General features: G+C 40.4%; 1 protein-coding gene across 1 annotated transcript in view; it reads right to left on the bottom strand.

The window, feature by feature from the left end:
* HMCN1 (hemicentin 1) overlaps positions 1-14230 on the bottom strand; it is a 224581-nt gene that overhangs the window by 144813 nt on the left and 65538 nt on the right. The window contains exons 5-6 of the mRNA XM_080406436.1: positions 6129-6300; positions 4289-4395 (exon numbers count right to left, since the gene is read on the bottom strand). Of these exons, the coding sequence (XP_080262562.1) occupies positions 4289-4395; positions 6129-6300 (279 nt within the window). The remainder of the gene's footprint in view (positions 1-4288; positions 4396-6128; positions 6301-14230) is intronic.

Here is a 14230-nt window from a genome sequence, read left to right as displayed (position 1 = left end):
CATCTCCTTTTCTCAGTCACACACATGATCACTCAACTCTGCACAGCAGGAAAGTTTTTGTGGCATTGCCCAGCTGAAAAAGGTATGGCCTAATGATTAACCACAGAACAAAACTGCAGCTGATGACTTCTCCAGCCCTCACTGGCCTTTTCGACTGCAAACACAGGCAGGCAAGGCCTTTAAGGAGTAATTAGATACAACTGCCTTCCAACGCTGCTGTCCTGGAGCGTGCAGGTAAGTGTTGTTTGCAGGATGTTGCATGCCTCCCAAACCCCTCCAAAGAACACTAAGAGGAGTCCATAGGGCATGTCTTCGTGGAAGGGAGTTAGCAAAACCAAACTGATACTCCCTCTTCTCTTAAATAAGTCAGCCTGTTCCTGCTGAGGCCCATCTTTTGGTAGGTATCTCAGCAGCAGGACCGGCAGCTAAATGGAGTCTGGCAGCTAGCTCGGAGGTGCACAGAACACATGTAACAGCCAGACCATCTTACTGAAGATGTACCCTTCCTTCTGCACAAAATCTCTCCTGTTTGCTGAAACGCCATGGAGAGAGGAGCCGCGTGCTCATCTCACATCATTGCTCTTTTCAAGACTCCTGTCACCTTGTAGACCAAGGGTACAGTGGCAGAGCTAGAAGAAGGACTTATTTGTAATATAAACATATGGGCACAGGTTTACTGCCCTCATAACCGAAGTAGCCGAAGGCAACCCGAGGCATCCTGCAGCACAGGAGGCAACTGGGTTGCACACTGCGTGTTTGGTGTTACTCAAAGCTGTAATTTAAAGACTTCACTGAGCACTGAAACTGCACTAACATTTGTTTGTGGATCAAAGTGGGATCTGCTTGGACTGATCATTCTCCAGTTGATTTAGTAGTGGCCAATACTGTTTAGCTCACTGTGATTTTTTTTTTTTTTTTTAATCATACTAAAATGATAGCTTTTTGCACTTCTGGTGACAAAAACCTATGTAACCTCTTTGTAGATGCCTAATTAAGACCTGGTTTCCTCATAAAAATTAATTATGTCAACTATATTCAGGACTTTTTTTTCTTTTTTAAACCCAAAATACATAACTTTGAATGGTTTATTCTCCACAGAATTGGAGACAGCATTGTGCCGAGCTTAGAAAGACAAAACCAAAAAAATTAAAACCCCTTACTGCAGGAGCAGCCTGATGCTTTGGCCAGGACTGGTCTGCATCTAGCTGAGCATGCTGGCCTGCTTCCAGATGAGCCACTTGGCAGCTTGCACCATGCTGGGTGCCAGCTTCAGCTTTAGGAGAGCTTATTAGCTTTGAAGGATGTTACACACTGAGCCTATAAGAGTGGCAAGCTCCTCTCTTGGCAATTCCTGGAATCCAGAAATTTGAGCAACAGAGTGCAGGCGTACACAAGTAGTTCCACATGGCTCAGCTCACATCCAAAAAGGTTTCAGCTTAGCAACTGCCATACAGGGCCAGGGAGAGATCACAAAGGGCTTTTGCTTTTTCTGCACTCTGTTTCTCTGTTGCATGGCATTGAATGTTTACTAGATTGCACACTTAAGACTCCAACCAGCTACAGATTTGAACACTAAGGCACTGACTGTGGAAAAGTTCTCTCAGTATCCAGTATGTCTGATGTTACCAAGTCCAGCAGGATCTAAACCATTTTTTTCATATATATATATTCATAAAAAAAATTACTACACACACACACCAGACCACCAAGCTGTATCAGTACCAGGTCTTTTGGCATTTCTGGTCCTGGAAGCATAGACAGACATTCAAATAATTCTCCATAAAGCTGCTGAGTTCAACATGTTTTTCTAGTTCCAGTTCTGCAGTAGTATCAATAGTTTCCTACAGTGCTGTACATGAATTAATAATCCTTTTCAAGCTACCCCTACACTTATGGCATGGCCAATATGCAGCATACATCCATTCAGCACACCTCATTGTGAACTCTGCTATAAAAGTTCCTTACATGGGTGCCTTTCCCTCCAAAAATGACAATATAGTATTTACACTTCTAGACTAGAACAGTTCAGTTGAAAGGGACCTATACTAGTATGACTGTTGCCACATCAATTTAGGAAAGCTGGGATCATGCTTCTTTACCTACATAAAGTATACAATAAGACAAAGCACAAGTCAGTTTAGGCTGAAGTTACACAAGGGTTGAGAAGATGTAAAAACTTAAGAGTTCATTATATGTCCCTTCTTCTCCCCTACTCTCAGCATGTCACAACATGCTGCCCCCTGTGAACTAGCTCAAGGTACAGGTTCAGCTTTATCTGTTCAAAGATAATCTGTCCACAAAACAGTTAAATAGTGTGATTTCTACATAAACAGCCTTGCACAGATTTTCAGGTGTGGTAGTGGGGTGTCAGTTGTTAGCTAAACCATTTCAAGTATTTTGAAACATCAGTATCCAGCCATAAAAACAATGCTGGGGCTAGTTCTCAAGTTTAACTAAATACTATCTTACCCATAGCACTATCCTTAAGGTTTTAACATTCCATTCACATTTGGTGCAATTACGTTTTGAGCAGTTCATTAAAATGACATAATTAACACAGCATAAAACAAAATGAATACGTACATTTCCCCAAGTCTAGCCAAGTCCTAAGCTTCATCTTCCAGTTTACGACATTATAGTAAGAACATGCCCATCCCTGTACCATATTATGGTTTCAGGTATGCAATTTTTGGCCCGACACACTGTGTTAACTTGGTTTTCTGCTAAATTAGGGGTTAAGGCTATGAAGACAGGCTGACAGAGTTGGGATTGTTCAGCCTGAGGAGGAGAAGGCTCTGGGGAGACCTTCTAGCAGCCTTCCAGTAAGTAAAGGGCCCAGCAGGAGAGCTGGAGAGGGGCTTTTTACAAGGGCATGTAGTGATAGGACAAGGGGGAATGGCTTTCAGCTGAGAAAGGATAGATTTAGATTAGCTATTAGGAAGAAATTCTTTACCTTGAGGGTGATGGGATACTAGAATGGGTTGCCTAAAGAAGCTGTGGATGCCTTATCCCTGTAAGCATTCAAGGCCAGGTTGGATGGGGCTTTGAGCAATGTGTTCTACTGGAAGGTGTCCCTGCCCACAGAGGGGGGTTGGACTAGACCTTTAAGGTCCTTCCAACCCAAACCATTCTATGATACTATAAGGCTGATCTAGGCAGCCACTTTCTGGACCCGATTTACACCTATTTCATGCACACACTTACTGATCTATGAGCAGTAAACATTTCAGTTGCACCAGCTTCAGCTCACAGCTGCCACGTCTTTTGTGTCGCAACAGGTCATGAGTGGTCTTGCAGGTTATTGCATTTAGATATCTGGCTCACCACGTGCCTCACAACCAGGATATGGCACTCGGGGGGAACACTGAAACCAGCACTGACACCCAGAGAAAATCCCACAGAAACAGAGTTCTTTGTGGCCCTTTCATCACTAAGACATGTTGTTCTTTCCTTTCAGAAGCAGGTATATTAACGTATCATTACCTAGGAGCTGGTTGCTCACTACAACTCTCAGAACAAGTAGGTACAATTGCTCTTCATCTGTTCCAGTGCATATTGACTGTGCTCAGTGTAAGGAGCCTTGAGCCAAATACTTGGTAACTTTCCTACAACTGTTGTAGGAGCCACAACCTTTGGCATAGGGAGCTTGATCAAGGGATCACGCTAAGTTGCTACAGTCAGTTCCAAGAAGACCATTTCAGCAGCCTTAATGATCCTTTCTTGTTTGGTTATTACTGCTAATCATATTGATCTTAACTTCTTGACATTTCCAAATCCTTCGGGGTCCTTTCTGTAACCTGTGTGCTAGGATAGCACTCACACAAAGAAATTCATTCATATACTATAGTATTTACATAATTTACTGATAAGGAGTTTGAATTAGATGCATGTTTATTGACTTTTCGAACCTGCTAATGAAATCTGGCCTGCAAAGTGCACATCCTCTCCCCCTCAGTCCTCCAAACATGCTACACACAGCAAAGCGGCCCCTGTGCCTACATTCCTACATGTCTGCTCACCGGACTCCAGAAATTTGGTGCTCACTTCATCCTTTTTCCATCCAAAGCAAAAGGATGACCTAAGGATTTGACTTAATATAGTAATGTCTAATATGTTATCATCTTGATAAGAATTTCATACTACTGCCTTCCGACTATGTTGCAACATGTACATCAGAAAGGACATTTATTATAACAAACTCATCTATGATCAATAACATAGTAAACCATTATAGAATAACTTTATAAGCTATAGGGCAAGTCAGACATGATTTCTGCAATAACTTTACCTTAATTGTCCATGTTCCAGGCTCTGGATCTTTGACATTTACTACCTTTGCAGAATTGTGGATATTTAGCAATTCGTTCAGTCCTGATCCTTTACTGATCTGCTTGCCTGAAAAAAAACAGGGAGTAAATACAGTATTGAGTAAATACAGTATTGCCTAAAAAAAAGCATAAATACAATATTGTTCTTCTCTGCTGATGTATTCTTGATATTTGACCTACTTGCTTTTTAGCAGTCAATGACATTTACAACAGTCGAAATTCCCTGTAATTTTGATAATAAAAATGATGTGCTAGAATACTAAAAATGTTCATTCATTTTTATTTTTTTCATTCACTTGGGAAATTTAATACAGTCTGCAACAATACAGAGCTGTGGGAAACCCAGAAACTGTAAGCAAAACAAATTCTCTTCTTCATAGAAGATACCCACCTCTCAGTGAAAGGAGACAGCACAGAAGCAAATTCCCTCAAAGCAGATCTTAGAACAGATGTACCCTAACCTACCTGCCAGCTGCTAGCCCACTCACTTTTCCATCCTCTAGACCTATTTCAAGCACGATAAACTCCACTAGTGAAAATATTGATAAGCCAGGTTCTCCTAGCAGAGAGGCATTAGCACGTGACTAAGGGTGGGAATGCTTACAAGATCCTCACAGGGAATTTAGCCTGTTAGATGCCATAGATAGCAACAGAAGAATACAAGTTTTTATACTGCACTGTACCACACTTTATATGTACGCCCATGCACACGAATACATGGATACTTGTATGCAGGAGCTGGTTCTCTGTTCTCAAGGCTGACTACAGGGTACCACCAGCACTAAACACACATCTGGTTCTTTCAGAGTGCTAAAGGGAAAGGTGAAGTCAAGAATGGGATGTCCCAGTGTCAATTTTTAAGTTATTGGACAGACCTCAACTAACTGTTGTGAAACTATGTGGATTTAGAAGCTGACCTATGAAAAAGGAAAACAAATAGATGGGGTCAAAGCTTCAGCTAAGCCTGACGGTTGCACTCAGGACTGCGCGAACAGGGTTTGAAGAGAGACATTCTGAGCAAATTTATTTCCTGTGAACAAATACGAATGCCTCAATGGAGGACAGATCAGATTATATGGCAGGGAACCCATCCTGTGCATAGAATATTTCCAAAATACTAAAACTTAAGTTATATCCTTAGCCAAAAGTCATTCAGAAAATTCATAATATGATCTGGATTTATTTCTGGAGTGCTTTTCCAGATTCCTAAGGCATCAACATAACAATGAACAGCAGATTTGTTCAAAATATCTTCAGTTAGAAATTAGCATCCAAATTTGTCCTTGCATTCCCCATCAAACGCTGTTCAGGTAGAGACGGGCACATGAGACAGGGTTTGATCCTGAATGCTGTCATAGTTCTAAGAATCCAGATCTTAGGTTACCTTTCACTACATAAAAAACAATGATCATGTATAACCTCTAAATAACAGTTCAGTGACTACATAAATGCATGAGAAACAAAAGTGTCCAGAAATTTGGAATCCAAAGACAAATGGTAAGAAAGTAGACAAAGGGGATAAGCGATTAGAATAAGGAGGACTTCCAGTATCCTCCAAGTCAAAAAAAAAAAAAAAAAAAAAAAAGAACGTTGGGAACAATTTAAATATCAGAAGTGCACATATCTGAAAATATTTTATTTTTAATTTAAAAATAATCTGAAATCTCGATACTGGCTTTCAAAGTGTGAAAGACATTTGTGAATCACAAACATGGCCTTCCCTACTGGAGACAGTAGAAATTATTTGTCTTTTTCATTCACTTTTTTTATTACCACAAAAGAAGGTATAAACTACTTCACCTAATGGATCATGAATTTCAATTGATGGTGAAGGACCACTCAAGGACACTGTAACCTCTTTCAGACTTGGATCAAAAGGGATCTGCCAAGTATTTACAGCCATAGTCAAATGGTCTGTAGACAAGAGATGCACTTTGGAGGCTTGAACTGCTTCTTCAACCCATTTTAACACCTAGAGGAGAAAATAACAGTTGTTATTATACTGTCAACAGTATATTTGTAATACTTTCTGCTGAAGTACTGTCCCTATTGTCTTGTAGAGATTCCACGTTAACTGCTATCATAAGAGAAGATCACTACCTTCACCTATGATCCTCTCGTCTGATGACACGCAGTTACCACATCACCCTGAGTAAACACAGTGGGAAAGGACTTGCCTAATACAACCCAATGCATCCGTTTCAATGAAGAGATTCTGGAGACAGCACAAACAGGATTTCAACTTGTATCATGAACACACAAAAGCACAAGAAAGAAAAGATGACAGCATGCCAGGAATATACAGGAAACAAAGCACCAACATCAAAGCAAAGGTATGCTTCAACTTCTACTGTCCAATGTGAGAATCGATATACACGATGTGACAAAACAGACAGCCTGGAAAAACAAGGACCAAACCGATGTTGTCTTATCAATGCAGTTATCAGTTCTGAAGTGAGTAGGCTTATTTGCCACATTAGGGCAAATATATTTAAAAAAAAAATACTAATACTTAAAAGACACACAGTTTTGATAGAAGATACTACTGAAGCCATGATCAATGTGGTGTTTAAAGGAGTACAGACACCTGGATACATCACTATGCAACATCCACAGGTACACTTTGAAATGGAACTGGGGATACAAATCTATGTGTATTTCTGGTCATCAACTAACGATTACTTGCCTGAAGCAAGGAGGAAAACTCCCTTATCCAGAGGTACTGAGTAACTGCCATCTTTGGACTTTTATAAATTGCTTTCCCTAACACACCTAACATGAGTTAATATTAGACACAGCATACAAGTCAGAATAAAATGTAACAATACTTTAGAATATAAATCCTTGTGACCAAACCATACTGGTCACATTAATACTATGACCTGGCCTGAGAGAAACTGGGTCACACAAGTGATGCCAAATTTCCCAGAGCATTTTACACAGGTTTTACCTCAGGTTTGTGGCAGGCAAGAGGAGGCAAGATGGTATGTTGCCCAAGTATAAAATCACAATAATACAGGCAGATGAAACTACTATAAAATTTGTTTATACAATCTGCTTTATCCATGTGGTTGGTCTCGGTGGCAAGGTGCTGGCAGCAGGGCGGCCTCTGTGAGGGGAGGCCAGGAGCTGCCCCACTGGACACGGCCAGTCCCAGAGGGTTCGGCAGCAGCACCCCCACGGCCACAGCCGAGCTCCCCCGCCATGCTGCTGGCACCACTGCGGAAATGTGGTTAAGAAAGGGCAAAATGCCATGTAGGTGGGGGTAGGAGTGTGAGAAACAGCCCTACAGTACCCAGGTGAGGGAAGGAGGGGAGGCGTGTTGCTGGAGCAGAGATCTCCTGCAGCCGGAGGGGACACCACGCAGAGCGGGGATATCCCTGCAGCGGCGGAAGACCCCACAGCAGAGCAGATTTTTCCTGACAGGGCTGCAGCCTGTGGGAGAGACCACAGTGAAGGAGAGCAAGAGCGTGAGGAGGAAGGAGCCGCAGAGAGAGAGAAAACCTGATGTACCGACCACAGCCTCCATGCCCCTGTGGCAGTGGGGCAGGGAGGAGGAGTCGGGAGCAAAGCTGAGCTTGGGAAAGGTATTCATACTTGTCTGTTTCCCACTACCTGAATGAGTAATGAAATATCTCTTTTAATTGGCAACAAATTAATCCTCCTTAACTCGAGTTTGGTTTGTCCTTAACATTAATTGGTAAGTGATTTCTCTCTTTATCTCAACCCAGAAGCTTTCTCGTGTCGTTCCTATTTTCTCCCCCTGCGGCTACAGGGAGCAAGGGAGCAGCTGAGTGGAAGCTCAGCTGTTAGCCAGGGCTAACCTGCAGCAATCAGAAAAACCCAAACTCCCCCCCAAAAAACCTGGCCTATCAAAGTTATACTACATCAGCTCGGTATGTCACAAAGCTGCAGCATATTTTTTTTTAATCCCATTGAAGCAACGTTGGTTTCATATGACGTTGTGAGTATGAGTCACAGTAATACTGAATCATGACTTTAGGTTACAGTTAGCCACGGCTGCATTCCGAAACATCTTCTAAAGGAGCTTTCGATTATGCCAGTTCAATTGGTTGGTGCACAAGACTTCGAAACCAACAATAAACTAACCTGGACATGACATCCCTCAGCAATGGGGGACGCAAGCTTAAGTCCTTAGGTCTAGGACCTGACTCAATACACTAGGTCCTAAAAAGCCTCATTTCCTTGACTTGTTAGGCATAATTTTTCCATTAATAAATGAGTTATACCACAGGTTTCTGTGCGAGATAGCTTTGTGACAGAAACTAGATTGCAGCCTGTTTTAAATAAAGCGTATGGATCTTACATGTTATACTATGAATGTCCAGCAACCTTTGGGTAAATGTGAAAGAAGTTTAAGCAAGTGCAGGGCATCGTTCAAAATGCATTTGAAATGGTGGGGACGTTTTCATAAATTATTATCCCTCAACTATTAGTAATGCCTCACGTGAGACACGCTGAATGCTCCCAACACACTGTGAAGTGAAACAGCACTGACCATGTAACAGTGTCGTGTGCCCTCTCCACAAGGGTCTGCATAAGCAAGGTACTTAAGCATACTTTCAAAAAAAACATACAAATATCACAGTAAAATCAACTGTACTATTCAAAGTCCCTGAAGTAATGTGACCCAAGAGAGAAATATGGTTTCTGCAACAGCTAGTGCCATCAACTATTCAGCAACTCTGTTTGCTTTAGACAGGCCTGGAACAGGAATCACAAGGCTTCAAAAAGATCCAGCTTATTTCAAGTTTTACCTCTAGAAGTTACATATTTGGATCCAAAACGCTTCCAAAAGAAATGTCAATCTCTTCTACTTGCATATATTGAGATGAGTACAACACTACTTTTGGACCAGGTGTATGGAAAAATTTCCTTATAATGCCAGGATCTTAAGTCCATAGGTAAGTTTTTAAATTACCTGTAAACATTAATGAGTCTACACGAATTTTTCAGAAGAAAGGAATTTTCCAGCCTAGCTTAAACTCATTTCAAGCGACTTAAGCAAAATAAATCAAGTCACAAGGTAAAACATCATTGCAGGAGCTTTACCAATATAGATAAGAATTGGAATCACATTGATATTTATACACTAAATTCTTTCTTAAGCTCAGAAGGGTTAATATTACATAGCTGAAAATTTGGTAAAACGCCATTTTAACACAAATATGACAGGGGAATTTTTCCAAAATTATTGGGTTTTATGTTTTTTTATGTGTCATTCCAAAACTACCTTTTCATTTAAACAACAAAATTAGTTTTTAAACAATTTTAGCTTCTGTGACACATTTTTGGGGTCTTTAATCATCATTACTTCATCCCCAACCCATGAAGACGAACCTGCCGTGCTTCTCCCTGAGCAGAGCCGGCAGGGTGAGGGTGCCAACCCACCTGTTCAGCGCTCCTGGGCCAGTTCTGGTTTATTACTCGTGCCTGGGAAGGGTTCAAAGGTCCAAGCCTTCAGCAGCTTAGCTCACTCTCACACTCCAGCCTCACAAGACAGGATTCTCTACAATTTGCTTAGTTTTCTATTAAAGCCATTCTTTCACAGCGAAAATCAGCTAGAACAGACATCATAGGTGGAAAACACAACAATTCTACCTCGGTAAATCTACAAGCACTACTAAAGCTTCCAAACCATCTCCCCACATTATAAACCAACACAAGATATTGGTTCAAGATTGCTCTAAGCTGTTCCTGCATTGAATGTGAAAGGATTTAAGACTGTTAGAATTACAATTATAAACTTACTAATTGAGAGCATACACACATACATGATCTCAGTAATCCCAAAGCACTTTGTTCACCTTTGACAACAACTGCAATGAGAAAAATCCATCTTAAAAAAAAAAAACACAGAGTACTGGCAATGACACTATTCTAGCAGCTCTTACCAAAAGATACAAAACAATGCCTAACAGCAGTCACTCTGGATATAAAATGCACCTGGAGACAAATTATCATCTTGCCATTAGTTACTTCCCTGGGGTGCTCAGGTTTTATATACTGCTTTTTCATATGTTGTTGTTCACGAGTACAGCCATGTAGAAGAATTGCTTCTGAGGTGAAACCAGCATTAAAAAAAATAATCCTCTTTTCTCCTTGTGACTGCTCATTCTCCTTCCTGAAGTTCACTGCCCCTACTTACCTGTTTCTGGGGTCATGCTGCAAGCCAGACCATTAAAATCTTAGAATAATTAAAAGGATCTGGATCAAAAACAACTCAAAAGAGGAGGAAAGTGTCTTAAACCAGTCATCAAAAACTCCATAGCACACAAATTCAGCAAAAGGATTTAAAGTGGGTCCTTCCAGCTTTAAAACTTTTTTTTATGTTTGTTGTGAGTTTTTTCCCTAATTACTCTTAGTCTACTACATGGTATTAATTTCCTTTACAACAGATCTCACTTTCACACAGCACAGTTAACTTCAAGTCACTGCAAGACCAGGCTGCTTCTACAAACTTGGGAGGCAAACGGAAAAGCTCTCCAGTGGGAAGTTTATCAGCATGCAACCATTTATTTCAAAACAAAAATCTAATCCAAGCGAGTACTTTTACGAGCCCCAGATATCCTTTTTGGCAGGCAGGAGAGCTAAGCCATGGAAATTGTTCCAAAAGCTCACTTTCCTTCAAAGGTAAATTATAAAAGGCCTTCTAGCCTATCACTAGAAACACAAGCAACAGTTATTTAATGATGCACAGCAGTCTAGTGTACTTTAAGAGAAGAATAAAGAACGCTTTCAAATTAGAAAAGGAATTTTCAGTAAAGTGAATCCAGTCTTCTACTCCTCTCCCCTGTCAATGACAAAGAAGTCATTTCAGTTAACCATCAAGTCAATTCAGACAACACTCTGCCACAAAAATACCAACATCAATTCAAATAGCCTGGGGAAAAGAAGAGCCTGCCTTGCACCCCTGCTCCTCACAGGTCCACTGCTAAAACAACCAGCACACATGGCAACTGTGCTGCTACTTGGACTGTCAGCACCTCTTGGGCATGTTCTGCAGGGATCAGGCATCAATGATTTTTGAGTGTGCAAGGGAATCGGCTCGTTAGGTTTTGGTTCCTTTGTTAAGACAATCCAGCACAGGGTTCACCGCATGTGACCAGGCTGGTTTTTGTCAAGGTGAGGATACACCTTACCAGAAGTGGGAGCTAAGCCTCCCTGATAAAATCAAGTAAATAGTTCATCTGTACACAATCAAATCAGGTCAAAAATCTAACCCGATGGGCACATATTCAGCTGCCTCAGACTCCGTTAATAATGGAAAACATGGGTCCAAGGGGTTAGCTTCCATATGCTTTGTCAAAATTAAAGTGCAATTGAACTACCACGACATGATCCAGATGTCTGCGTTAAAAACACAAATAAGTTTGTATGCATTCATAAGATGACGCATTCCAGAAGTTGTAAATCACAGTGATTTGATTGATTTCCAGAGCCGCGTACTGAATGTGATTCCTTATGGCACTTCCCAGTGCAGCTGGGGAAGTTTCTCAATAAAACTACTTTTTAATAAAGACAGAGAGAGATGATACATCTGAGACAGAACTCTTTGAACATACAGCTACCACTGCACAAAAATACAAAAAATAAAAATAGTGCTAACATGACCAAAGACCACCAAAATCGCTATCACTAGATTCTTTAAGAAGTCTCAACATAGAGAATATTACATTTTCTTTCCAAAAGCGAAGGTAACATTTTCCTCCATCTCCACCCACCTCCCCCTCTGCTCCCATTTTTTACTCTCTTTTTACAAATAAGAACATTCATTCAAGAACTTTCCAAATCTACTAGACCAATTTAAGGTTTGAGTTAGCATGTAAATGTGAACTTACCGCAGTTAGTCTCATTTCTTTAAAGCAGTAACACACACTGAAAGCAAAAACAAAAAATCCAAAGACAGCCCAACCAATTTTAACATTCCTTTGCTTTCAGAAGGCTTCAAAACAGCAGCTTCAAAGGAAAAAAAAAAAAAACCAACAACCCTCAGTCTTTGATTTTTAGATCAATTTAAGCCAGCTGAATTTCAATTAAGAGAATTTTCAACTGAATGGTTGAGCACATGCTAGGTTTTGAGGTCCCTGCTGCAACCAGATAATTTGCAGGCAACGAAAACAAGTTCTGGAGATGTAAAAACATTAGAACATTACCAAGATCCAATCTGAGCCCAGAACAGAGAGCTCAAACTTTTCTTTTTTAAATCTTTACCATGCTGGGTTCTGTTCTTAATGAAAACACTCTTTCACCATACAAGAGCTTCCTAGACACCTTTACTCATCTGCTGTAGTTTGATAATTTAGCTAATTGAACAGATGTACAATTAAAAGAGGAGCATTGCCACAGTTTCATCTCAGATGCATAACAAATTTCAAGAACACTAGGTTTCCATCTGTGTATCTTACAGAATGAGAATGTTTAGCTGATCTTGAAGCACATCATGAGGTTCTTCTGTTTCTGATTATCTTTTAGTCTTAATACACGCACTTAATTCTATTATCTTTCCTTATCTTTCTGAGCACCTGAAGTGGAAGGTGACAGGGTCCTGTCAGCATGGATTTTTTCCAAAGGAGGTAGGGGTTAGTCGGCTGAGCTGTTTCACCCAGTTTATCTTTAATGAGAGTTTGGTCTTCCTTCTTTCATTCCAACGGCTAGGTAGTCAGATGAGGACATGAATACAAGCCACTGCCAGGATTCTAAAATAAGTACCTCTTACCATTTGTTACATTGGGGGAAAAAATAGTCTTAAGAAGAGTTTACATCTTCCACTTTTGAGATCTATGAAACAAAAGTAATTAGGGCTACAAAACCGTAATATTTCTGAAGAGTAGGCATACACATTTTATATTTTGACCTATTATGAATACAAAGTAAAGTGGGGCTGGCTCAGGATCTTCAGGGCAGTCCAGCCAACACTAAACATTGGGCATGGGCACTCAAGCACACATCACACCAGCTGTACCTGACCTTAGGTATATGGAAATGTATTTCCTTATATAAAAACATACTGATATAGTTATATAAAGTATGATTTTTAGACCCTCTGGTTCCTAGAACATTGACTAAGTTGACAAAGGTTCTCTCCTCATTCTCGTATTTTATTGCTTCTGCAATTACTTTGCGTAACTGCCAAGTTGTTACATTAACCACAGGACCTTAATCTCTTTACGCTCCTTAACCACAAGGGAATCACCACCACATTTCTATTTTTATTATGCAAACAGATATAGCAATGAAGTACTTAGATACTACAGCAAGTGCTGTAAGCCTTAGCTAAAATTTCAGTTTATTAACTGTATGCAGGCTGGTTGATGATCCTGAGGCTACTTTAGAGTTCTCTTAGAGCAGAAATTGCCCTTAAATAAAATGTATCATTCCAGGTAAGATTTAGGTTGTGCAACTGCCATTTTAGAAGCAAGAAAGCAAGAATATCTTCAGTTTTAAACCAAGTATATATATGAGAAGTAGAGAGAGTAGCAAGAGCAAGCAAGGGTCTTTCAATTCAGAGTAGAACCCAACTTCAGTTTTTGAGAATTTTTCAAGTTCAAAAATGAAAATAGAAGGCAACAGAACGACCCAGCTGCCTTAAGTCTGGCATTAACTTGCTTGTATAGTTCAATTTTTCTGCAAAGTTCAATAGGCAATTCTGGGAGATCCATTTCCCAACCCTGTCATTCCAAAGAGGTTTGCAATACTGCTGTAACACTGATTTGGAAGTAGATGATTTTTTTTTTTCTTTGGGGACCCTTACAGAAAGCCCCAAAAACAACAGCAGCTTTTGTTGTTCTGCCAAAATAGGACTTGATTAATATTATTAGAGGGGGAAGGGCAAATACAGACATAGCTCATAATACTTCTCCAGAGAATTTGCTCTTGCA

The sequence above is a fragment of the Falco punctatus genome (assembly GCF_963210335.1).
Source record: "Falco punctatus genome assembly, chromosome: 11".
Taxonomy (NCBI): Eukaryota; Metazoa; Chordata; class Aves; order Falconiformes; family Falconidae; genus Falco; species Falco punctatus.
The sequence above is the reverse complement of the archived record's forward strand: the minus strand, read 5'-3'. Positions and strand labels throughout refer to the sequence as shown.